General features: G+C 41.6%; 2 protein-coding genes across 7 annotated transcripts in view; one reads left to right on the top strand and one right to left on the bottom strand.

Moving 5' to 3' along the window:
• The window catches only part of NCOR1 (nuclear receptor corepressor 1), a 65,739-nt gene extending 42,399 nt beyond the window's left edge, over positions 1-23,340 (bottom strand). For 2 of the 6 annotated variants that reach the window (XM_038165998.2, XM_038165997.2), the window contains exons 1-6: positions 23,102-23,317; positions 8,679-8,856; positions 6,635-6,774; positions 5,358-5,553; positions 3,522-3,704; positions 1,539-1,652 (exon numbers count right to left, since the gene is read on the bottom strand). In XM_038165998.2, coding sequence (XP_038021926.2) covers positions 1,539-1,652; positions 3,522-3,704; positions 5,358-5,553; positions 6,635-6,774; positions 8,679-8,786 — 741 coding nt within the window. In that variant the 5' untranslated portion in view covers positions 8,787-8,856; positions 23,102-23,317. Of the gene's footprint in view, positions 1-1,538; positions 1,653-3,521; positions 3,705-5,357; positions 5,554-6,634; positions 6,775-8,678; positions 8,857-9,188; positions 9,310-23,101 lie in introns of all 6 variants that reach the window. The other 4 variants (XM_038165994.2, XM_038165995.2, XM_038165996.2 and 1 more) reach the window with 4 other exon arrangements.
• A 1,609-nt stretch (positions 23,341-24,949) lies between these two features.
• PIGL (phosphatidylinositol glycan anchor biosynthesis class L) overlaps positions 24,950-26,597 on the top strand; it is a 60,437-nt gene continuing 58,789 nt past the window's right edge. The window contains exon 1 of the mRNA XM_038166009.2: positions 24,950-25,374. Coding sequence (XP_038021937.2) covers positions 25,101-25,374 — 274 coding nt within the window. The 5' untranslated portion in view covers positions 24,950-25,100. The remainder of the gene's footprint in view (positions 25,375-26,597) is intronic.

The following is a 26,597-nucleotide window of genomic DNA, read 5'->3' as shown; positions in this document are numbered from 1 at the left end:
CCATTTGCAAAGTCTGGGATTGTGAATCAACATGTACATACACATACTATGAACTATGCCAAAGATCTTCTTTCACTCACACTATGTAAATACTCCAAAATAATTCCAAACTTCAAGGAGGCAGCACTGGATAAGACAGTTGGCTTGCCCAAATTCATTTCAAGCCTGTATGATCTTCCACCAAAGCCCTTTGTCAGCAGACAAGGCTATCTGAAAGGATCCAGGATACTAACTCAAATTTGCTTCTTTCCCACTAATAGCTGTACACACTAGCCCTAAAACTAGATGCCTACAGAGAAAAACATAGGAGAAACTAATCCATAAAGCAGTTATGATTAGAAAGCATTCTGCTAAGTTCTAACTTCTTTACTTGTAATTTCAATCTTTAGATACTCTTTGGAACTCACAGCTGTACAAAATAATTATATATCGAGGCAGTATTATACTATACTCCTGCTAGAATGGTTTGTTTGGTCTGAAAACATTTAAAACTGAACTCCAGCCCTATTACTTCAATCAAATTTTAGCCAACTGTAGTTGAATATTAGAAGTAATTATCCTAAACTGTATGGTTTGAAGATGAAAGCTGCCAAGGGGTCTGTCCTCTTGTACAACTGCAGAAGAAAAGATACTAAACCAGTACTGTCTACACAAATGGCTTAGCCTTTCTTTAATAATCATTTAAAATAAGATAGTAGATACTGATGCATGATATCTGTATTAAGCCCCGTTGATGCTGCCATTTTACAGTACATGTAATTCCTGATAATGAGAGCTCAAACCAACTGCTAAGTGGATTCACAAACGCACCAGGCTTGGTACTTCCCTTGCTATATAGATTGATATATGAAGAGCCACACAGAAGCAGCTAATAGATGAGTACACGCTGACACATTACTCCATCTTGATTAATACAGAAACAGGTTTCCCTACCTAATGGCACATACATAACGTGGAAAATGCAACAGTAACTTCAAAATTCTCTTGTATAAGCCTCCTGCAAACAAGGTTAGCAGAGAAAGAGCTCCACAGCAGCCCATTAAGACTTTTTCAAATACAGCCTAATTTTGCCTGCTACCCACCATGAAACTCAGCTTAAGTCAGTCTTCTAAGGTGACTATATGATTTTAAGGCAGGTTTTCTCCTTCGGCTAATTTAAATGATGGGTCTTCAGCCAAATTTGTTAGTATTTATGTGAGGAGAACAGAAAGTTGTTTTGAATTCTTAATACACACATGTACACATTTATATAAATATTATGTACATGCATACATCAACACAAAGGTCTAGAGATGAGAATCATAGATGCATTTCCCTAGAATGTTTGTAAGATAGAAGATCCTGCGATCAAGAATAAAAATGTTGTGCAGAAATCTTCCATTTACAAAATTAATGTACTTCTTTAAATGAAAGGAGGGCGGGGGCCAAAATGAACAAAACACAAGTAGTAAAAATTGCCTCTCAGGATTGAACTAAAGAATTTTAGTGCATTTGGTAAGACTCGCTACTACACTCATTCAATTGAAAAGCATGCTTACCCGATTTTCATCATAAATAATTTGGACAATACTGCGGTGCTTCTGTTCCACTGGAGGAGGGGAGACAGGCCTCTCTGGCTCCGGAGGCTTAGCAGCTTCTTCTTCAAGTTGTTGCTAAGAAACGAGAGAAAGAAAATCAGCCATCCGCACCATGCTACCCTTACCAGTAATTAGTCACCAGATAAAATATGCATCCGATCAACGGCTTGCACTGCCTGTTATTTCTTTTTTTAACCGACAAGGTACGAATTGAAAGGTTTTAATGCCCATGGGGATGGTAACATGACCATTCTGTGCTACTGGTAAACCAAACCAGCTGTTTATTAGATTCACTTGCATTGTCAGACTTGCTTCAGCTTGACACTTAAAGCCACTGTAGCAGTGTATGTTATCACTATGTAACTTTAAACAAGAACATGAACTTCAGAGAAAGCCTGCCTTCCCACAGAAGAAATTAGCCCCATACATGTTTGTCTACAATGTAGATACCTAAGGGTCATTATTATCACTGTTTTATTTTTTAAAAGGTACAAAAATCCTTCTAGCAATACAGAAAACATCACTGAAAAATACTTTGCAGTAAACACAAACCACTCCATGTGTACTGAAGTTCACAGATCGTTAAAATATCAAGCAAGCAAGCAAAATACCTTATTATAATCTTCCTAACTGTTATAATAACGTGCTTTGCTTTCACTTCAAATAAATACAGTTCACTCTTCATTTTTAAACTGCAAATATCCTTCATTCATGCCTACCACAAACATACAATAAAGTATGTTTGATGCAAGGGAACCATCCAGTCTTACAGTACTGGCTAGGGTGTGCTATACTCTTGTGTAAGAATTCAAAAGCTAATATTTTCTGCAGAATGCCATAATAAGCAGGCTTAGTTATTGAAAACAACAGCAACTTTGTAATTCTTTAAGTCCAGCAGTACAAACATGCCCAAATGTACTTTCACAGATGATATGCATAATCAAAAGTACGTGCTGATTTTGTGGAAAATTTAACAAGCAAGCAAACAAAAATATCCAGCACCCTTAACGCAGAGTCAAGTAGTTAGTGAAATCCTTTTTTGTTTTTCTACTGAAAGTCATTTTACAGGTCATTAAAATTCAGAAGTAATTAAATGCTTCCAGACGATAAAAATATATGGCTCTAAACAGTCACATATTTGTTACCCTGGACCTACAGATTACAAGTCTTATATCATAACAGTCATTTCCTAGAGAGTTCCCACTAACGAGACTTAAAGGTGGCACTACTCCTATCTGGATCTTTGGAAGTCAGAAAAAGCAGACAAGGACTTTTAGTCAGTGAGTATCAGATGCCTAGACTGCAGATTCATTTTAGTTAGCCACATCTACAGGGAAGGCAACAAATACTGTCAACAAACATTGCCTTTGCACCTGACTGAAGTGCAGTTTTGTGTCGTGAGGCATAGCCAGGACCATACTAAAAAGTGTTATTTCTCCCTTTAGTTCTCTGCTCTGTTTACTTATACTCCACCTACTACACTTTCCCTGAAGGTGACCTTTGCTCCAGATGTTAGGGTTTCTTGTCCTTGTGAAAGATGATCAAGGGACTTTTGCACAAGCACTGGTTTTGGAGATGCATGCAAGAGATTATCCCCTTGCACAGAGTGTGAAAGAAGGAAGACAACAGCTATCCCCTAAACAGTAGTCATCTTTAAAGCCAAAATTACAGTCACAGCACCCTTGTTTCCCTAGTCATCTAACAAGAAAGAGTTTAAAATATAAAGCCATCTGCTTCTGGTGTTCCTACTTGGCTCACATTTTCAAAAAAGTTCAAAACTGTATCACACCCAATCTATTTAAATGTTCTAGCAAAATCACATACACAACCTTCCCTATTTAACTGGTTCATTTGGTTCATGTAACCAAAAAATTCACCACCACAAGAAGCTTTTCCACACCTTTTTCACTAACAGATAACAACAGTAGTGTCTGCTATGCTTACTTGCTTTTTCTTCAGTTTAAGGATTTGCTGTTCAACTTTCGCAATTTCACGATCTACACGGTCCATGCTCTGTATCAGTTCTTCCTTCGACAGCTTTGAAGGCGAAGCATTCTGGTCCTCCCCACAAGGCTGACCAGAAATTGGAGATGATGGTCCCTCATGCTTTCCTCCAAAAGCAGGGTCCTTTCATGGAGACAGGAGGCAGGGCAGAATTGAACAAAATCAGTCATATTAATAATGTGCAAATGAGTGTTCAGTAAACAAACTAGCATGCATAAATTAAACAAGAATTTCCAGTTATCTATAGCTTAGGTAGCTCCTTAACAGAGAGATAGTTTAAGACTTCAGTTTATCAGTGCTCTAAATATCTTAGAATTAACTGACATCTCATTTATGATACTACAATTTCAAAGTCTACCTTTAAAAATAATTAACAGCACATTTCAATATTTATCATGAAGATCAAAACATCTCCCTTTTAATATACAATGTATCTTCAAAAATGTAAATAGTAACTTTTATTTTTAAATATAGGGTTGAGAGCTAATCCTCAATATTCTGCCCACATACTAATGAGGATATTCTTCAACATAACTGCGACTAGCCTGTCAAGAGTACATTCTGGGTTATTTGCATTTTCTTAGAGTGATGACTTGAAAGACTTTTCTTTTTCATCATGTTTCTATTTGTCTGTTTCCAAACAACATTAGAACATGGAACATGTCAAAATATGTCAGCACTGTTGTACCTTGTTTTTGTTTATGTACTTAGAATATCATGCTCCACAACTACCTAGTTGGCAAATGCTAGCTCAGTAAACACATCCCTCAATCAAGCCAAATTTGACCAAAATATTGTGTCCCAATACCACTTCTCCTCAAGAGAGCACTGGGCTGTATTTCTATTGAGACAGCAAAATTCTGTATGTAGTGCCTGGATAAAAATTCAGTTACATGCAAGCATGTTAACATTGCATACCTTAATTTGGTTTCTCCAACCCCCCCCTTTGCTCTTATCTTTGTTACACAGTACAGCAAGTTACTAAGAATCACATGCTATCATAATTTTGGTTTATTTCACATATGGTTTACTTACACAATAGAATGAATGGTAAAGACAAGGCAATATAAGTATTCTACTTTAAAAATTTGATGCCTATTAGCTTTTGAGTCCATATGGTAGATTTTTTCTTTAATGATATGAGTACATCAGATGTCATGGCCCCTACACTCCACCTTTTTGGCATGTGGGCCTGTCTGCTTAGGTGAGTGGACAAGAGAAGAGATTCAATATTAGTTTTAAGATACATTAATATCTGCAATAGAAAATATCCACACCAAACTAGACTGCCCTAGATTTATCCAAAATGAGACAGCGACAGGTATCATTAACATTATGTAAATTAGCAAATTCAGTTCTGATGCTTAAAAGGGACAGGAGGGATACATTTTGACTGTCCAGCAAAATTATTCATTAGAGAAAAAAATGGACTTGCATGCGTTTGCCAGCAGTTTTAACTGAAAAGTAGAAATATTTCATATGCTATCTATTATATACTATGCTATCATAACTTTGCAATTGAGGCTTAAACAACTTCAGAGTGTAGTAGTTACTCAGAACTCCACCCTCTGTACTGTGTTTGACACAGACTTATCTTCTTGTTCTTTTTATGAATTAGTAACACCCTAAATCATGATTACAGTTTGTGGTAACGTGTAAAATTCATGAGACTGAACATAAGGAAATGTAAGATTTACCTAAGGAAAATAAAAAATGATTAGCTCACCACAACACAAAAAGTTACACCTTAAGTATTATAACAGAAAATGCCTTCACCTTCTTAATATCTGCAGATCTCAACCCTTCCTGCAGAGGATGTACTAAAGGCAAGACAGTAGCTGCACTGACACGCTGAAAATGGGAATCAGAAACTTGTTCAAGACGTGGTCGCTTAGATTCCAGTGAATCATGATCTGTCTGAGATGGACCTGGATGAAACTGCTGTTCATATCCAGTTCTTCTTTCCTGAGGCCTAGTAAACAGAGAAATGAACTATTAAAATATGCACTTTCCACACAAGAAAACCATTTTCTGTTCATCAACAATTTCCAGACATACATTAAATGCAATTTAGCAAAACTCTTTCTAATCAGTGAGGCAGACAAATGTTTTTAAGTATGATCTTCAAAAATATAACTGTTAACGTCAGATATAGCCAAAATAAACTGCCAGCACTCACGCAGCATATGAATTTACTCCTAGCAGATATGTAATGTAATATTACTGCACATTTGAACATTCTTGAATATTGACTGTAAAGTAACCTATTTTACTGAGAAGGTATTACCAATCTGAGACTAATGACAGCAATTCTCTGTAGTTGTCCCTACACTTCTTCTCAGTTAACCTACTGGACCCAGATCAGTTGCATCTATTTAGACAGAGACAGGAATGATGCACCAGACTAAAAGGGTGCTTAGAAAAAGTATCTCTTGCTAAAGTAGGGTAGTCATCTGTGCTTAAAAGTCACATTTCTGTCTTCTACAATTCTCACAACTCAAATACCCAAATAGCTCCACTGTTTTTTTTCTTACCCAGACACACAAATACTACCTGCTGAATATGCAAACCTAAGATTTTTTTCCCAGTGTGATCTAGGAAATATGACAATATTCACACTGTAATGATTTTTGCATTTGTTACCTCTATTTTGTTGAGATTAAGTTATCCAAAGATACAAACTCTACACACTTTTAGCCTAAACATCAAGAAGCTTGCAGTATGTAATAGGGTCCTAGAAGCTTTCTGTGGGGAGAGTGAAACAAACTGTGCTTTGTTGACTCGTTTCCTTTCTGTGAAACAAGCATGCAGTTAAAGCAAAGGGACTAAGGAATTACAAAGCAGATTAATACCAGGCAGTCCTACAACAATCAAATTCCAGTGTTCAACGATGGAGCACTGATTAATCAAGTCAAATACAGAGGCAAAAACAGTGAAACTCAAAAACCTTTCTATTCAAAAGTTAAAATTAGACTTTACAGAAAGCACAGACTCATAAAAGACTCTTTCACATATTTAAAAACAAACAAACAAACAAACAACAGTATCCTAACCTGTCAGAGCCTGGGTGAAATTCAGAAAGCAAAGAAGGCCGGCGCCGAAGTTGCTGCTGCTGTTGCTGCTGCTGTTGCAAGAGTTGGGTTGCCTGACTGACTTCCAAGTGAGACGAACGATAATCGGGAACCGCAAATTCCTAAGTGAAACACAGTTCAGGTGTTAACAAAAACAAAAGGTACAGAAGGTACAACAATTAAACAAGATAGGGGAGGAAAAACCGACCTCCTCTACCCAGACTTGTGCAAAGCATTTGGCTCTGTCCCACATGACATCCCTGTCTCCAAATTGGAGTGGCACGGATCTGATGGACAGACCACTCAGTGGATAAGGAATTGGCTGGATGCTCGCACTCAACAGTTCAATGTCCAAGTGGAGACCAGTGATGAGTGGCGATACTCAGGGGCTGATACTGGGTTCGGTGCTGTTTAACATCTTTGTCATTGACATTCACTGTGGGATTGAGTATAACTGGAAGGTCCCTTCCAACCCAAAACATTCTGTGAATAAATGCTTGGTAAAAATGACCAAATACCAAATAGGAGATTCTTAAAACTCTGTTCCCCTAATTGTGGCTAGCAGAACACAGCTGCTTGGAAGACTACAACAGCTGCTTCAGAAAAATCTTGGGATGTACAGTTCTGTATATTTCAGACTCACATTCTCTGCCTTGCACACATATTTTGTCAAGTACTGCATCAGCTTATAGAAAATCTAGCCCAATGCTCCTTAAAGGACAGAAAGGTAACTACGGGTTTACTTCTTACCTTCTTGGAACACTCCTGGGCCTGACAGGAAATCAATTCCACATACAAATTTAGTGCCCACAAATGTTCTAAGAGCCCACCCTCTCTAGGGATTTGTGAGGCTCAGAATTCTGCATTCATATTAAACGCACAGTGACTGTAGACAGATTATTTGCATATTCTTGGAAAATTATTGCTATCAATGCACATGCACTCAGTCACACTTACACTGGACACATTCAGTACAATGATTAAACATATTACATTAAAGCAAAGCTAAAACAAAAGTTTACTAATACAATTTCTATGAATTTATTCAAACTAGGAGAAACCAGTGATTAAAAAAGGATATTTATATTAATTCTTCATGATAAAGACAAAGAATTACAAAACTCAGTTTTCTGTCAAAAAAGTCAAAGAGGTGTTACTAATATAATCTTGAAAAAATAAAATCCAGTGCTTTTAGAAAAAAAGATGGAGTGGAGGCAGGGAAAACAATTATTTATCTAAACAACACTAGCAGCAGGTCTCCTAAGCAGGCAAAACACTTCCTTTGCCACTTCAATACGGTTTTTTGTTTTTACATTTCATTTTTCAACTTCATCTCCAAGAGGAAGAAAATCAAAAAGATTCAACATATTGAGAAGACAAGAGTATCAACATACAGTCTTCAAGACAGGCTAATTTTTTAAAAAGTATTGCTAGTTTTACTACATTCACAAATATTAAGTAATAGGAAATACTGTCAAGACAACAAGCTTTAGGGTTTTATTTAGGTTACCTTCACCACTTTATAGAGTATTTTTAATACTAGTCTATGTAAAAAGAAATAAGGGGAGGGAAAGAAAAAAAGAACAAGCAAAAACTGAACTTTAAAAAGCCAAAATTGCAGTCAAGGATTTTAGTAATTTCAGCTAGAGCACTGCAGGAAGGCATAATTCAACAGGTAATTATATCCTTTCAAGTTAATACTTAGGAAGGAGCCAGGGAGAAGTACATTACTACCGATTATACTTTCCAGAAGTTACACCATAGTCAGACCCTCATTTAAAGAGGAATATACTTGAATAAGTGCACCCATCAGCCTTGATGCAAGAGCCAAACTTCAAGGGTACAAACAACATTGTTCATGTGAAAACAGAGCAGCTGCAGACCGGTATGCCCAGGTGAAACTGACTGGGGAGATCTGTGTAACAACTTGTATTATAGTGATTAAAAAAAAAAAAAAATCCCATTTGGCACAGCAAACATCTAAATTACACTCTTGATAAAAACTGTAACCCTAATGACTGCTTACCTGCTGGTGTCGGGTGCTAGGGAAGGTGTACTGGACAGAGTGAGTAGGATAACGACTCTGTTCTGTGCTGAATGCTCCTTGGTTAGGAGGGTAGCCTGAACTTGACATTATCAGAGAAGAAGTCTTCACAAAGCTGTGAGATCAAGACCAGCAAGCAATCATGTTTCTAGGAAACCGCCTAAAGGAAAAAAGATCACTGATAAGCACTGAAGTACCAGATGTACTCACAATACATTACAGCCATAGTCACCTAAGCAAAACAACCATTACCAGTAAAAGCTTTTTCCTGATGTATTTATTTAATAGGTTACTCTAGTCTGAAACATGTTAACAAGTCTTAAATGGGCTCAAAACCAGATATGTCAGCATTGTCCACACAAAGATTTGAGTATTATATTGTCAGAAAACATCATTTTACCAGTTACCAGTTGAATTAATAGGATTTTAAAAGAAAAGTAGGTCACTTAAATAGGTGTTAAAGAGGTTATAATAGTCTATAGATGGACTCACAATTTACAGTAAGTTTCTTTAGCACAACATGAAGTTCACTTTCGTTTCTTCTACAGTTTTTGGACTCTATGAACTCTTTCCTACTTTCAGGTAGTCTTAGGGTTGCTTGACTCGATGCCGCCTACAGTTCATTAAACCACAATGCATTAGTCAGGCCATACAGCATTACCACCATCTAACAGCAACTTGACAAAGACAGTTCTTAGTAAAAAAGGAACTAAGAGGAAAAAACACTAGTTCAATTGACAGCACAGTTCTTCCTATACGGGATGCCAGCAACTAAATATACTATGAAACCTTAGAACAATCCTGCTCAGTTGATGTTCAATGAATGATTTGCCTCTATTGCATTCTCAGCTGCAGATTAACAGTGGACACTTAAATGTACACTGATCCGAGGAAGATTTGAACGCTGAAAAAAGCACTCACTAACGAAGTCCAAGCATCTATCTATGAAGCTCTATATATAGATTCAGCTGCCAAAATCATCTGATGAAGACCAGAAGTTACCTATACCTCTTGTCCATCTCTGCTCTCCACCTCTGGTCCAGAGCCTGGCAGACACACCAGGCCTTCAAATAAAGTACCTGCTGACCCCTGCCTAGGTGGCTTCATTTCGAAGTGTATTCGATTGCAACCTTTCACAAACACCACATGTAAAGTTACACTTCTCAACTGCATTTTCCATTAAAAGTCAATAGACAAAATCAGCTCAGGGAAGGATCAGACACTATACAAATAAATCTTAAAGTTTATCTAACATGTTTTGTCACCTCTGTCCTGATTAGTTTCTTTTCCACCTAAGAAATAAAGTTTTATAGATTGGATTATCAGAATAATGAGAGAAATTTAGATTTACCTGTTTTTCGGATATTAGGTTTCAGAGATTATAAATTTTAGCCTGATTTTCAGGTATGAAGAATTAAAGAAAAGCTTACAGCTTTGATTTCAAAGCTATACTACAAATCAGTAGTTGTGTGCTATATAGTACCTCTACATCTCATATTGTATCTATAATTCACGTCCATGTGGCAAGTTCTAATATAAAGAATTATTCATCGTTAACATTTACTATTCTTCACTGCATTCATTAGAGTACATCTTTACAAACTATATGATGGTCTAATAAATCTGAGTTGTATGTACTCCATTTAATAAGAAACAACCTCAGCAAGCAAGCAATTTTGGGTAATATACATCGTGCTACATAGCTGCAAGCTACCTGAACACTCACATGTATTCCTGAGTCCAAGCTACAGCAAAAAGGAAACGTCTGATTTTACTCTCTCAATTTCCATGCAAGTCCGCATAAAATTTTGGCATACAGCTAACTGTCAGCTTGATCAAATGTTTGCTAATGTGATAACTACTCCCATCAAAGGCTGGAGAATGTTTTATTATTAAATGGATAACTGGGTCCAGGGTAGAAGGATACTCAAACAATTTCAGTTTACAAAAGTACAAATCTTAGTTTAATGAACTGTTGATGCCTTAACTTGTACTGTCTCACCAGCCCTGTACTGTCATATGCAGTCTTCATAAATACGTGGAAGATGTCTGACTGAATTTAACATCATATTTATGCTTGATAAACTGAAAAAAACTTCAGTGAGGAACACAGACAGTAATACTGAATTTGATCAAAGCTCCTTTAGCCCCATAAGCTGTAGCTGACAATGATCAGTAGCATGCTATTAGCATAAAATCTAAAAGAGGAAAGGCAAGCACACAGCAGGACTTTCCCAACAAGTTCTCCAGCCTTTTAGCAGCTTGTGACTCTGGGACTTCTGGAGCTGGAGCCCTTCTGTTTCAGATTTCTTAGTTGCTTTCTCTTCCATTGGTTTGTCCAGCTGTTTTCTGAACCAGACTAAGTTCTCAGCATTCACAACTGCTCTTTGCACTTCTACAGCTCAGTGACATTTCACATGAGAAACCACCAGCTTTTGTTTGCTTTGGACCTGCTACCTTCATCTGCTATCTCCAGTTTTGGCACTGGAACAACCAAACATCTCATTCCTTTTTTTTTTTTTTCCCCTCTGCACACGTGATTCCATAGATTTCTTTCATATCCCTTTAGTTCTATCTTTTCCACACTGATCCCCTAGTCTGCTCAGTTGTTCCTTGTCAACCCACTTCCAAACCTTCTCTATTTCTGGGGCGCCCACGCGGAGGCAAAGGGAGCCAGAAACATTCTGGGAGAGCACCAGTAAATACTCATCCTGTTCCTCTCCTCTTCCCTGGCATGCTGGCAAGTCAAGCAGATCTAAAGAATCCGGAGACGCAGAGGATCAGAGGAACAGCCACTTGAAAATAACATATAAATATAGGCCAACTACTACACGATTCAAGGTCCTTTCTAGTTCATCTCTGTCACGTTGCATCTTCTTTTCTCTATGTTCAGTCAAACCAGCAAGTTGATCATTAACCCAGGTGCTGAAAGTTCAGTCCATGCTCACTTGTATGATGCTGCAAAGGTTTTTTCTCCATTCACAACAGCTTCAGTGTGCAGGTTGCTACGTCTGTGTTACAATTGTTAGTCTTGAAATCTTCACACCTGCCTATGGTTAGGAAATCACAGATCCTAGACACTGGTGATGCAGACACATGAAATCCCTCTGCTTATCTAGGGAATAAGTTTTACCCAGGGAAGGAGGAGGGAAAGAGTGATTCAGCTGGGTCACTGCAAGTATCACCCAAATTCTTCATGCAGCATTCAGCCCTAGCCAAAATTTATACTTGTACACCTGCCATAAGTTTTAACAGCTCAGAATTTCTTAGAAACAATTTAAAACCTTAAAGCTTGACTAGCAAACATCTTTAAACCAGGAGTGCCCCAACATTTATCTTCCATATTCCATGACCCTGGCAACCCCAAAAATGATCACTGGGGATCACCAAGACAAAGATGTCAGAATTTGCAAACTGCATGGATCACAAACTACAGATTCTTACTTCCCTGTGATTATGCTTGAGAATAACTAAGTCAAACTATAGTAACAACAGAAATAAATACTAAAATAGCCAACTTCACTGGAAATAATATAATTTTAGATTAATACGATCCTTTTTTAAGGCAGTTAAAAACAAAAGGAAATGATAAAAAATAACATATGTGCACTTGCATATTTCTTCAATTTTTAAATATCACCACTCATCCAGCAGCAAAGAGAGGTCCTAACTGTCTCTCCAGATTCTGTACTAGAAGTGGAAAAAGCAGAAAGATGAGGGACAGGAGGGGGACACAGCGTACCAGCACAAATGTCCTTCATGCACCCAACGACACTAACGCAAGCCCACATCCCATAGTCTATGCAGTCTATGCAATACACATGAAAACATTTAGTCTAATGGCCTTCTGAGAACTGGCAGGATGACCGCATTTGTAGCACCATAACCTCAAACAAACAAACAAAAAATTACCAACAGCAGAAGGCAACAGAAACACAATTAGAGGCTATAATTGTGGTCAATGAGAGGTGGAAGTGAAGAGAAAAAAAAAAAGGAAAGATGAAGCTGTAAGTGGGGGTTGCCTTATCCCCCACCCTCAGCCACACGGGAAGGCACCGATAAGGCAGGAGGAAGAGAGGAAGAAAGCAGGGCGTAACAGCAGAGGAGGCACATGGCTATGCCCTGGCACTGCAAAGGTGCAGCAGGAGCTAAAGGATGGGGATCCTGTAGGAGATCTCACTCCTTTTAGGACAAGAATGACATTGTGGTACAAGAGCATGTAAAATGACGCTGAAATGCAGCATTCCCCTCCCCTCTCAAGCTCCTATTCTTGTCACAGGCATTCAGACGTGCCTGCACGCTCTCCTAATTTGACCTCTTTATATGCCCTGCAGATCCCATCTTATCTGCTGATCTCTTGGTATGAGCATATTTACATTCTGTCATATGCAGGGGGGTGGCGGTGCTGGCATTTGCCTGTAGAATTACCACCAACATTCTGCTGATCTCTGCTTTATTACCCAACTCTGCAGCTGTGGATGCATGCACTTGACTTTAGCTCTGTAGATGCAGGCACCCTCCAACCTCACACGTAGCAGCATCTGCCTCTACCTCCAGCAGTTGCTTACGTGCATCCAGCAGACAGAGTTTCTTCACAAACCTATCTCTTGGTCAGGGAGGGTAATGCCACCTCCCTACTGTCACTTCTCGAGGTTCCATACATTGAGATTACATTTAAATATGGCACTCTTCTTGCATCAAATTATAACTGTGCATAGAGACTGTAAACAACCTTGTCCAGGCTTTTCTCACTGCTGTATCTTTTCGTTAGTCATGACAAACCTTGTCTTCCTCTACTCAGACACAACCCGGATCCCCCTGTACAGCTCACTGCTACCAGCTCTCGCTGCCTCTCCGATCTTTCCACCAGTTCCTGCTCCCACGCCAGACCAGAGGCTGCTCATTTTCATTTTTAGCATCCTTGGCAAACTACGACACAAGAAATCAGCTTCCATTTCTGCTCACTCAATGAAGGCAAGACTCTGTTTTTTCAGACCGGTATTTTCATACCATCTTCTCGTGTCCTTCTGCAGATTTCAGAGCGTTCTCATATAAACATTTATAAGAACTGTTACAGACTTTGGAATTCTGCCTTAAATGTCTGACAAAGATAAAGTTAGGTCACGAATACTTTCATACAGCTGCCAACCATGCTGGCCGATCGTCTGTCTCACTGAATACAGACAATCAGAAGGGTCAGAAATAAGTATGCTTTATTCTCTGCTTCATAACCCAATCCATTCTTCTCCTATAGTGTCCCAGGTCATGACTGACATTCCTGGACTCTGTGGTAAAACATACAAGGGATGGGGAAACCCGGTAGTGTTAAACGGATAATATTAAAAATAAAATAAAATAAAATACAGGGGAAGTTGGAGTTAAGAACCAAAAAAAGAAAATGCTGGGTCTGGAGATACCTAGCTGAGAAAAGCAGTGAGAACAGTTTCAGGAGTTGGGAGGACACACTTAGCCCTGCGATAATTCAAGCTCCTCAGATAAGGAAATGATTTAACATTGTTTATTTCTAAAAGTACGACAGCGTTTGTCTCTTTGGCCAGCTCAAACTACTGAAGAGACCCAATTCAAACTTTCCCTTAAAAGCTACTGTTCACACTTACATTTTCATATGCAGAGAATATTGAGTAAGTTACAAATCATTTAGAAGCGGATATTACAACAGTCATAGCTTCGTTTCAGATCTGGTTCCAAGAGGCAGTACTAATTTGAACAGCATCTCCTGATCTGCAGGTCTCAAAATGCTTCAGAAAGACACGTAAGTAAGCGCTATCCTCAGCGTGCACATGGGAAAATGAGTCACTGAAAGGTTAAGAAATCTATCAAAGGCTACCCAGGAAATAGTCAGTGACTGAATCAGAACTAAGACTCAAGTCCCCAAGCCTCAGCTTGCGGATCCATGGCATTTTAAGCAGGCAAAAGCCAGCGCTGCCACAGAGAAAAGCAGTTCTTCGCTTGGGGAAACACAGCAGGTTAAAAGCAGGAACTATTTTTAGCAGGCCAGGTCCCCAAAACACTCAACTCGTGGCCACCCAAGTGTTTGCAGCAGCAGAGGGAAGCGGTCAGAGGGCAGGATGGCCCCAGGCAGGGTTACCCCGTCTGCCACTCGCACGCTCAATGTCGCGGGGAAAGACCAGGCCCAGGGGTGGGTTCTGGTTTTCTCTACATGCATGGAACAAATCAGCACTTCTGCATTGAGGGGAGTTTTTGTGCCATCTTGAAGTCTTTAACCAATATTTGCTAATTAAATTTCTCATCCTTTGGGGGGATTTTCCTCAGCTTGTTTTTGAGCATACTAAGTCTGATATAAAGAGTGCAAAGAGTTAGATTACAGCTAAAGAAAGCTCAAATCAAGTTGTTTTCTAAAAATAAATAAATCAGCAGCCTCAATAAATCAAGCTCTGATGCAACCAGCCTATAGCAAAACAAGGAAGGCTCAGCCTTAGGCAGGGGGTGGCCTACAACACATCACTAAGTTAAATTGGGGATATTTATTAAAATTTCACTCCAGCGTAAAATGAAACTTCCAGTGAAGAGACTGTTTCAGCAGTGGTTAGAAAGGTTTTATCTGAAGCATGACAATAATACCCATGAATAATCCGTTCTGTGATTTCCCTTCATAAAAAGTGAGTATTATGAGGGAAAACAAAACCCCAAAACAGGCCGTACTGAACAACCAACCCATTAAAGCAAACAACAAGAACCGATTTCATGAACTAAACAGACCTGCGTTTGTACCTTCAAGTCAGCGAACGCTCCAACTCACAGACAATAACACAAAATTACAAGTTGAGAGCCATACAAGTAAGCCCTTCAAATAAATACCCTGCTGGATATGCAAAACAAACCTTCCCTGCATTTTTATTCTGTCAGATAATCTTAAGTCTGTTCAAGCACTCGTCCAAAAACATCAAATGTGCATGTTGGGGATATACAAGAGAAAACTAATGTACATTTTCAGCAGATTTCTAAAAACTGTGGAGTATGTCCAACCTCCATATAAAAAAGCTATTTGATCAACCAATAGTTACAGTAAAAGGTTAAATTTTACTTACCATCTAAAACCTAACTGCTCGGCACACTAAAAGTACAGTCAGAAGCTAGGACCGACTTAGCAGCCTCGTCCTTAACTAAAAAAAGCACCAGACATTTCAAGAGCAGGTATTAGTCCTTCAGTCACGGCGTTAGCGCCCAGCTATCGCACAGTCATATGACAGTTATTCAGAAAAACAACAGTGAAAAGAGTTAGTGACAAAGAAAAAAAGCTTGGGTTAGACTTAATGAACTCAAAGGCCTTTTCCAACCTTTCCGATGCCATGGTCTGTGTTAACCCTTCAGGTCCAATTAAACAAGGTTCTGCAAAGTAATGGGATGGAACGCAAAGGGACAAAATTAGCCACAGGATCGGACCGGACAGCCCTCAAACGTAACGGGTTTTCAATCAAGAACCTTCCAGAAGGTCGGTGGTTGAGGAGATGTACAATAAATTTGTGCTTCACAACAAGAACTGAAGGAATTGTATTTCATCTACAGTGCACAAGCAACCAGGCGAGCTGGTAAGTAGGAAAACCCATTGGGGATACCCCAGACAACATGAAGGATTCTTTACATGCTACAATCAAAAAAGTAGCAAGTCAACTCCCAGATGAATGACAATTTAAGTAACAGCTCTTTAAACAAGCTGCAGAATACAGTGCCTCCTATTTTTAAGAAACAGAGACACCATCGCCAAAGCTCAGAACCCCTTCCACCCTTTTTGAAATCTCCATCCACTTGGTTTTAAGCTGCAGAATACTCCAAAGCTCGCAGTCGAAGCATAGGGGCACATGCTATTAGGATGAGTGAATAAAAACATTGAACATGTTTTCTTTAAGTTGAAAACAGCCTGTTGAATTTTCATGGCAATTCCACGTGTGCAAATGGCCTTTCTTCTTCTGCAAAAGGTGTTCAGAATGTATCATAAATTCTCGAGAATTTTAATCTTGTGTAGGTGCACTCCCTCTTTTCACAAAACTATTGATGTAGAAAATTGCTATTTCTACCCTGCTAGAAATACAGTAAAAAAAAAATGGGGGAGTGTAGTGGGTTTACGTGGCAAGGTTTTGGGAGAAAAAAAAAAGTTAAGATGGAGAAAGAAAAAAGTTAAGAAATGCACAAGCATCTGAACTTGACTCCTTCTCATACCTTGAAATTTCTACTAGCATACAACGCTTTATTTCTGAATGTCCACAGCATAAACTCACAATTATGCTATAGAGCGTCTGATTCATACTCTACATGACATGGAAGCATGGTATCCTTTAATTTAGCCAATTACAGAAGTGACAGAAGTCAAGGAGCATTACAGCAGCCCATTCAAGATGTCACATTTACTCTCTATTAGCACGACTTTTCCATCTGCATCAAGATAGCTCAAAAATGAAAATAGGATTTTACACTTCACATTTTAATAGAAGGAGGTTTCCATTAAGAGACTTCCAACTCCTCAAGGTACTTAGGTAATAGCTTTTGGAACATTAAATATTAAGTTAGAAAAGAGTAATTCCAAAGGATTTTTGTTGCCATACCAAAAGATAAATATTACTTAATTGCATGTGCAATCTGCAACCAAACCTGGCTAGCAAATCTCAAGATCACCTTTTTACAGTTCATGTTTAAATAACAGTTTCTCTTTCTCCTGTTTCTGGCTACTGTATTTGTAGAATTAGTGCTCTAGCAAATAGGGTTGATCAAATTCAGCTGACAAGACACTCTTCTCCAGGAAATTCTATTTTAATCTCTCTTCTGTAATTTATGAGCTTAAAGAAAAGTTGCTAATAAGTGTTATCAACGCCGAGGCTGCCATTATATGGGGGATCAGAACAGGACAAACTACGACTGCATTAACATCTTACAAAGTTTCTAATCAGCTACCCACTTTTCTCACCAAAAAAAAAAGTGCTGAGCACATATACTTCAAAGAAAAGTAAATATTTTCAGAGTCTGCTCACCAGTTGTTAAAAATCTAACGCGCAGGAGAAAGAGTCAGCTTCTAACTTCTCATTTAGTGGATTCAGAGTCCCCAGGAGACTAAATCTTCTCACTCCTGACTTTTATCGAGGAGCAGCACTTCCTGATCCTGCAGGAACCTACCCAGCTATCTTCAGCCAAGGAGGGTCACACTAACACCAAAACTATCCAAAAGAGGCAAGAGAAAATCCTCCATTCAAAAAAAAAAAAAAAAAAATGGAAATGAAGGATGGAAACACCTCTTTCGCTAAAAGTACTGCTGACCAATGATTTAAACCAAAGAAGGATACAAACCTTAGGAGGCTTTCTGTTTTCAAAAATATGTATTTATAATACAAACTATCTACTTTCCTCCTAAAGACACTTAAAACATCTTGTTTTTCTCAGCAACACCACATTTTCATTCCTGGTTGTCCCAAGACAGCAAATAGTACACAATTAGCGTACACCACAGAAAATTTTCATGAGCCAAAGACCAGAAACCAAGTATACAGAACTGAATGTTGAAAGTACTTCCCCCGCCTCTTAAGACAAGTGCAGCAGCTTCCACAGCCTAGATAATCACCTTACCCCTTCTGAAGGGCCCAAGCCCTGCCATGGGCTAATTCAACTGGCTACGAAACATCAACTGAAGCATTCAAACTTAACCCGGGAAGCTGTAAGGTGAAACAGAAACCACACAAAGTATCTTCCAACTCATCAGTTCACAGCATGCAAGAGGCTCAAGAGATGCTACGCAACTGCAGTGATAAGAACTAGACAACCTTCCTCGAATCATTCTCACTCACCAGTCAGTGCTAACAGCTCACTGAGGTTTACTTGAATCCACCTAATTCTTCCTGTTTCACCCATGATTACAAACAATTTTGATGATCTCAAACTTCATATATATTATATGCTATGAAGTATTATTTCAAGACAGCAATTTTTGCTTCTTTGTACAGGACAAAGTACCAGCCTCACCACTCTCCTCAGTTAACTGAGGTCATACAAAAATAACTCTCAGTTTCAGCTAAAAAGACAAAAAGGTTAAAATAAGAATTCTATTTTACTGTACTAGAGTGTTCAGGCCTATTCAGATTGTGCATATCCTGTGCAGTATCACCTTCTAGAAACAAAGTTTATTCTGATTTATGTGCAACTGTGATTTATTGACATTTATGATTAAGTTTGAGATGTTCTACTTCACAGAGAACGCACCAACATATAAAAATATAATTCCTCATAGAAGCTTACACAACAGCCTCTCAGTCACAGAAAATGGTGAAGAATGGAAAGGATCTCAAGCTATGAACGGTGTAAGGAAACCCCAATAGCCATACGGGGGGTGTAAAAAACAAACAAACAAAAAAAAAAATCAGGGTTTTGGACACACACGGACTTACTCTTTGAAACCACAGAGAAACAGCACCTACAAAATAACAGCTGTAATGGCATAGGTAAGTGACCACTTCTACAAAAAACAGTTTTGGGAATAACATTCCAAGAAAGGTAAATCATTAAATTACACTTACTACGTGGGAGAATTCACACCTTTCACACAGCCCTTCTCTGACGGCAAAGCATTTAAAATAGCATAATGAGCAGAAACCGTACGTGAAAAATGTGACTCTGAGACAAAACTCTACGGTAAATAACCAAGTATATACAATTCTTAAACTAATTCCTCTTTTTTTTTTTCCCAAACTACCAGTAGTGAGGTGAAAGCCACAGATGAACTGTAATAACATCAAGTTCAGAAAACAGCACTTGAACTTACATGGGCTTAATTTTCTAGCATGAACAGAGAGGAATCAACAGGTTCATTAGAAGAAAGAGGCAAGTGTGTCTCCTAGTAGACTTCCTGCATGAGTTGATTTATATTCCCATTTGTTAGGCACCTTCCTTGAAACATGACGGTATTTTAATTCTTTTAGGAGAGCATCCACATCTCCCCACCAGGAACAGCCCAGTGGGTGTTTGCACTGCAGGAACTCCGTGAGCTGCACCGCGGCCGTTTTCAGCTCTCCTCAGGACCAGCGGGCCTCTGACTCCACGACAGCTACAAACAGAATCGACCAAACGTACTTTCCCTGTAAGCCACAGCTAAACTTATGGCACAAGAAGGACAGACAAAGAGACATTATATTAGCTTAAGCATATTTTGTACTTTATCTTGTCCTTTTTCATTGATAGCCCTTCTTCCCCTCACTCTTTATGAATGTAATTTCGGTTTTACCCAAGACCAGTCCACATGCACAGAATTCTTAAGTCCTGGTCAAGAGTTTGTGCAGACAATGTCTGCACAAAAATTTCATTCCTGAGTGTTTTTTTGTTTTGTTTTTTTTTACTGCTGAGAGTTTTGAACAATAGGATTTTTCAAAGGTGGGCGACGCATCTTCATACACTACAGTACCTTAATTTTGCAATAGCCTCTGTAATCATGAGCAGGTGATGTCACTGACTTCAAAACCACATCGACCAACATCCTCCTTAAGCCTGAAGAGAAAACTGCATATCAAATCAGTCTGGGAGTGGCAGCATTACATGAGTGGTTTAGATGTGAAGCTATTCAAGGACACAGAAATCTCTCTCAGGATATTGGGAGGAAACTTAGCTGCAAGGTAAGTTTGAGCTTCCTGCATGCACCCCAGCTCGCTAAACTCAAGCCCCAGTAGGCCCGGGCTGGGGTAGGCATTTAACAGGTGGTGGATAAACGCTGAACTGGTACAGAAGAGGAAGGGAACATCACAAAACATCATTACTAGATGGAGACTCACTGAAGGGTAGAGAAACTCAAGCTGAGGACATATGCAGCACGTTCCCGTCTATTTGCATAATTTAGAAATAGCCTAAAGTAAATATTTACAGAGAGCAGTCTGCACAGGTCAGAATTTTTACCTGGGACATTTACAGTACAGATACCGGGTAACACATTCAGTTAATTGCTTGTCATCTGAAGCACCGATTCACATTTGACTGAAGAACACAAATGACTTGAAGAGTTCAAGACTGCATCCAGGAAACGTTTGTTTGCATTATGAAACCACTGTCTGGTTAGTAGTCTGTTCTCAAGATTGTGCTGTGTTGTACTGCACCTGCATGAGGCACAGATCTGTTCCAACTCAAACAATTGTTAAAATCTTAACTTTAAGTAGCTACACACACAAGAACTCTGAACAGTATTTTTGATCATACAGGAAAACCTTCACTGAAACCATTTTGCAGATAAGCACAGAAGAAGAAAAAAAGCATTTCACCAAAACTTTGACTGAGAGCTTTGAAAAAAAAATAAATAAATGCCACTATTAAGAACATCATAATAGAGGAAAAAAAAAAAAAGATTATATTTGTTCTGATACAGAAATGCAGAAAGGTAACTGGAAAAGAATTAGCAGTAGTTGAAGCAATCAGCTTCCTCTCCCTGCAAGCATCACTCAGTCATGCTGTAACAGAAATGAGGCAACTTAGAAGATGCAGTAATAGAACCACAAGAACTGGGGAAGGGGACCAGAGGACGAAATCAAAAAGAAGCTTTCAAGTCTGTCACTACTTTTACCTCAGTTTTTGAGAGCTTTCTAGACCTTTCATGATGCAGAACACGTGTGCCCAGGAAGAGCAACTAAAATAAGTGGCTATACATGTAACATGCATTCAGAATAAATCATCATCAGCATAACGTAGAACAGTGAATATACCCCAACTTTGTAGATTTAATTTAAATTTGGAGAGTTACCTTTAATTGGTTTGTACACTTACTAAAAAGCTAGAGAGAACTAACACTTGTGGAAGCAAACATTTGGAATATCCTCTTCATACACTAACAGATGTGCATTTTAACTCTTGGAAAAAAAGATCCCCAAAATGGTACCTGTCCCCCTGCTTCAGCAACAAGTTTAAGTATTTTAGCAACCTATATTGAACAGGATATTATCCGCAGACAAATCAAACTACATATAAAGCACAACGTTTTATTTCCTAGGTAGCCTATATTCTATCATGTAGAAGAGTAATGTCAAGAAAAAAATTAACTGTGTTATCACAAGAAGGGTCACTGCAGTTGGCTCGTTTCCCCTGAACGTTTGAGCACGAAGGTCTTTCATCCCCCAACACAATCCACTAGATTTCAGCTAACTAGAAACCCCCATCAAGCATTACATACTTCCTTTCCAAATGTCAAGGCTGTTTAGTTAATCAGGAATAACAACATTCAGCAGAGTATAACTCCAGCACGGAACTGCAACAGATCTGCACGGTCCTTACTTAGGCTGTACCCTCAGTCATCATAGTACCATAATGTTTCTTTTCTAATAGCACCATTTCTCCCTCACATCCTAAAGCCTGAAATAACAAGCCTTGCCTCAGCTCTAGCAGCTTGTAGCTCTATTATTATACCTAAAAATAATGCAGAATACCGCTACAAAAGCAGGCACTCAAAACTAGACACCCCTCTCACTGCAGAAGTTATTCTTTTTATTATTATTACGTTGCACCAATATTTACAGTCACAAACAGGTAGAATATTGGTGAAGACCACCTATGTGCAACATGAAGAGGCGTATTTTGGACAGCAGCAGACTGCTCGGATCACCAAGTTGGTTATTTACGTACTGGAGCCCAACAGTAAGAGCACACGCGTCCATCTGGAACCTCGTCCAAGTGCAACTGACTTGCTACTGACAGCTTTTTAAGTGCAGAAACACAAACTTCTTTACCAGGGAGTCAGAGTGACTGCAGGAAAGCCCCCGCGCTGTGCCCTGCAGCAGCCCGGCCGGCAGAAGCTGGGGATGTTTACAGGTCCCAAATGGGTAACTCGGTGCCTGCTGACAGCCCCAGCGCGGGGCCAGCAGCAGGACATCTCCTGATGCACCCCTGCCCAAGCTTCCAAGGGCCGATTCGGATGTATTTTAATTATGACTGGTTTATTGGTTTAAATCGGACTTCTCCTACCCACAGGACAGGGATGGGCACCCAACACGGCGATGCTCTGCACTTTCTCCCCAAACTTCCCCTCAGGGGGCACCATCAACGTCCACCCGCAGCCCCTCCGGACCTCGGGGCGCACAAACAGTGAGGAAAAAAATAAAAAAATAATAATAATAATAAAAAAAAGCACCGGGGGCAGGGGGCACCCCCCGCCCTAAGCCACACCTGACCCGCCCACCTCCCCCGCCTCCTCCCTCAGGACCCCCCCGGCTCCAGCGCCCTCCCCCCGGGCCCCGTCCCCGGTGAGGAGGAGGAGGAGGAGGAGGAGGAGGAGGAGGAAGGGATGGCCGGGGCCCCCGCCTCTTCCCCCTCCTCCTCCTCCTCCTCCTCCTCACGACGGAGGCGCTAGAGGCCCCGCTGCCCCCCCCGGGCCCTGCCAGCCCCGCTCGCCGCCCCGCCAGGCCCCCTGCCCTTACCGACGGCGCGGCGCGGGGGCGGCCCGGCGGCGGGCTCCGGCGGGGCTGGGCGCTCGCAGCCTCTCACCTCAACCTCAGCGCCACCGCCGCCGCCATCTTGCCTCCCCTCCCCCGGCTCGCCGCGCTCCGCCCCGGCCCGCTAGGTCCTGGCAGCTAAGGAGAAAACGGCAAAGCCGCTCCTCGGCTCTTTCTCCCGGCGGAGGGAGACTCGCCCCTTCCTCCCGACGCGCAGCCGGCGTGGCGTTGCTCGGCTGGAGGCAGCTCGCTAGGAAGGGGGGGCGGGCCCCGGGGTGAGAGGGCGGGTTGTTATGCTCCTTCCAGGACCCGCTGGCCGGTGAGGCGGCGGGGAAAGGCTCCCGCTCTCTCCCCCCCCCCCCCCCTCCCCTCCCTCAGCGCTGAGGGGATCTGAGGGGGGGGCGGCCGCCATGAGGCGGGAGGCGCTGAGGAGAGAGGGGCCGGAGGTTCTGCTGAGGGGCTCGGGGCCGAAAAGAAAAGGCGAAGCGATTGACATGAATAAAAATAATAATCACAATTAACGGGAGGCGGCCGCCGAGCCCTCAGGCTGCGGATGAGGGGATGAAAAGGGGCTCCGGAGCTTTGGGCCCCTCGGAGCAGGGCTGAGGGAGCCGGCCTGAGGGCCCGGAGCGGTGACTGGCTTTGGAAAAACGGGAGAGGTTTAAAATCCAGAATGTCTTGGGCTTTTTTTCCCCTTTCCCTGAGAGGAAAATGTAGCACAGGTAGCTCTTTTAATAAGGTTTTTAAATCTTTGCGATGTTTTAGCTGCAAATGTGTAATTCTGGATGCGTTGAGATCACAAATGGTTCTCTTATCAGGTTTACAATGGGGAAAAAATACCATTAGATGAGATTAAATCATCCCATTGAGAAAATGTTTTCGTATTGTTACAGCTTCCACTAAGTACCAGAAGTCATACCCTACACACGGGATATGCGTCTGCACAGTTACTTGCTCAGAGTAATAAAGCAGGGGCTCGCCCTGTGGCAAACAGGTGACTTTTACTTATAAAACATGCATTTTATGAAGTCTGTAGTTAGTAGCAGAACTGAGTGAGTTCCACTCTGCTAAGTGCTATGTTAGTGTGACATGAGGTGTCCCCAAGGCGAAGTGGTTGCAGTCTTTGATCCCAACACACACAATGACTGCCTCAATTCACTTTTAAGGATATAGATATCCAAATAAAAGTGTGAGGGCAAGTCAGGCAAGTGTCTTGAGAGACTTAGGCGTTCTTCAGATGCTGACTTCTGCTGAATTGCTTTCCCCATTTGACTCTTTGAACCTGCGCAGCCGGCACACTCTGGCTGAGGTAATGTGCTTGTCTTCCATGTTGCCTATTTGTCTTCAACAGCAAAGCTTCCAAGCCACCGCATATGACTGCCTTTTGCATATTTATTTTACTACTTCCTGCCTTCTTTTGCTCTGCAACCTTCTTCAGCAGTTGACTTCACTTCTGAGACATATCCAAACATTTTTTTTCCCCTCGTAGCTGCGCTCGGGATAGCCGACAGATTCGCAGACAGCAGAAAGTGCCTCTGAAGACATGCTCCTCATGCCCTCATGCCCTGCTTCTGAGCTTTCGCTTGCGCGTCTTCCGCAGCCACACAGTACAGGGACAGAAGGTACACTCCGCACAGCCTGAGTTTGTCACTGCTGCTAATTACTCGTTAACGTTTAAGTAGGGTCAGGTGGTGCGTGTAGGGCTGGCTGGCCCTATTCTCCCTGGCTTCCCGCACTAACGGGCTTGGCCCCAATTATAACCCCTCCTGGGGAGTCCCGCTCCCTAGCTGGACCGAGGCAGGGTGCCCCGTGAGCTCCCCGTCCCCTGGCCAGCCCTGGCACTGAGCAGCCGGTGCGCGGCCCCGCCCGGAGGCGGGACAGAGATGGGCGGGGAGGAGGAGGCGGGGGGGACCTCTGGTGCCGCGGAACCTTCGTGCGGGCCCTCGCGGGTCCGGCGGAGGAGCAGCGTGAGGCGCCGGTCTCTATGGCAGCGGGGCGGTGGGGCTGGGGGCTGCCGGGACTGCCTCTGGTACTGCTGGGGCTGGTCCTGGTGCCGGTCCTGGTGCTGCTCGGGGTCACGCGTCGCCTGCGCCGCCGTTTCGCGGCCGCCCCGAGGGGAAGCGCGGCGGGGGAAGCCGCTGTTGCCCGCGCCTTGGTGCTGACGGCGCACCCCGATGACGAGGCCATGTTCTTCGCCCCCACGCTGCTCGCCTTGGGCAGGGCCGGCGGCCGCCCCGCGGTGCTGTGCTGCTCCGCAGGTGAGGGGACAGGGGGATGCGGCGGGGACAGCCGGCTGCCCCCCCTCCACCTTCCCTCTTTGGGTGTCGGCCCGGCCGTGACGTCAGCGCGGGGCTGTAAGGGCTGTGACGTCAGCGTGGTGCCCCCGCGTGATGTCATTGCCGTGCTGACCCTCCCGGCCTCCCTGGGGAAGAACTGTGCAGCAAAGGCCCTGCCGTGCCTCTCATCTCGGGGTTTGGGCACTGTTCTGGGCTGTGGCACATTGTCATATCCAGCCACCCCATGGTGTGACCATGCATACGTGGCTGCAGCCAAAATGCAGCTTCCTGCAGAATTTTAGTAGCTTGAGAAGTGTTAAAATCCCCTTGCGTATCCAAACCACTATGGTTCCACAATCAAATCTTATGCTGCAGCACTGACACACTTTCAAATTGCATGGAAATATCATTAGTTTTTAGAAATGCATTGCTTTACTATTTGCATCTTGTGATTTTGTCATCTTGTAGAGGACTTGCTTTAGATGATCTGGTTTTAATGCACCGTAACAATACAGTCCCAGTAACACATCTAAAGATACCAGTTGTGTGTCAGTCTAATCATAGAAGAACAGCCCCGAAGAGGTCATGCTGTCCATCCGTTGGCTCAAAGGCAGCCTCAGTGGTGTCCTCATTTCCTGGAGATGAATGTTCTCCAGGACCTCCAGGGAGGTTTTTCAGCCCGTGTGGTCTGTTTCAGTGCTACATTAGCTTTTCTTCAAATCACTTTTCTCCTGAATCTTTGGAATGATTTAAGCTTGCTTATTTGTTTGATCTACCGTGAAGATGGAAATCAGAGTATCCCTCCATAGCAGCTTCTGACATTTTTTTTAAGGCTGTTATCTGCCTCTCCTGTCTTATCTTCTCTAGACTAAACAAAACAATTCCTTTCAATCTTCCTCATAAATCGTGTTTTCTAAACTTCTGGTCATTCTCATTGCTTTCCTTTGGGCTCTCTTCTAGTCATCTCACGTCTATTTTTGAAGCACAGTAACTGAAGAGTCGAATCGTTGGTCCCGCTGAGGCTTGTCTGGGGCTGAATCGAATGGAAGGATTCTCAGAGGACAAATATCACAAGGGACTTTCACAGCGCTTGACGCTGTTGTCTTTTGTTCTCATAATCTACTAAAACCCAAGATTAATTTTTTTTTTTTTAATGCACGACTGATACTTATTAAGTTATTCTTCTGATGAATTCAAGGTTGTGC

The sequence above is a fragment of the Anas platyrhynchos genome, chromosome 20, assembly GCF_047663525.1.
Source record: "Anas platyrhynchos isolate ZD024472 breed Pekin duck chromosome 20, IASCAAS_PekinDuck_T2T, whole genome shotgun sequence".
Classification (NCBI taxonomy): Eukaryota; Metazoa; Chordata; class Aves; order Anseriformes; family Anatidae; genus Anas; species Anas platyrhynchos.
This window is presented reverse-complemented; position numbering and strand designations above follow the sequence as displayed.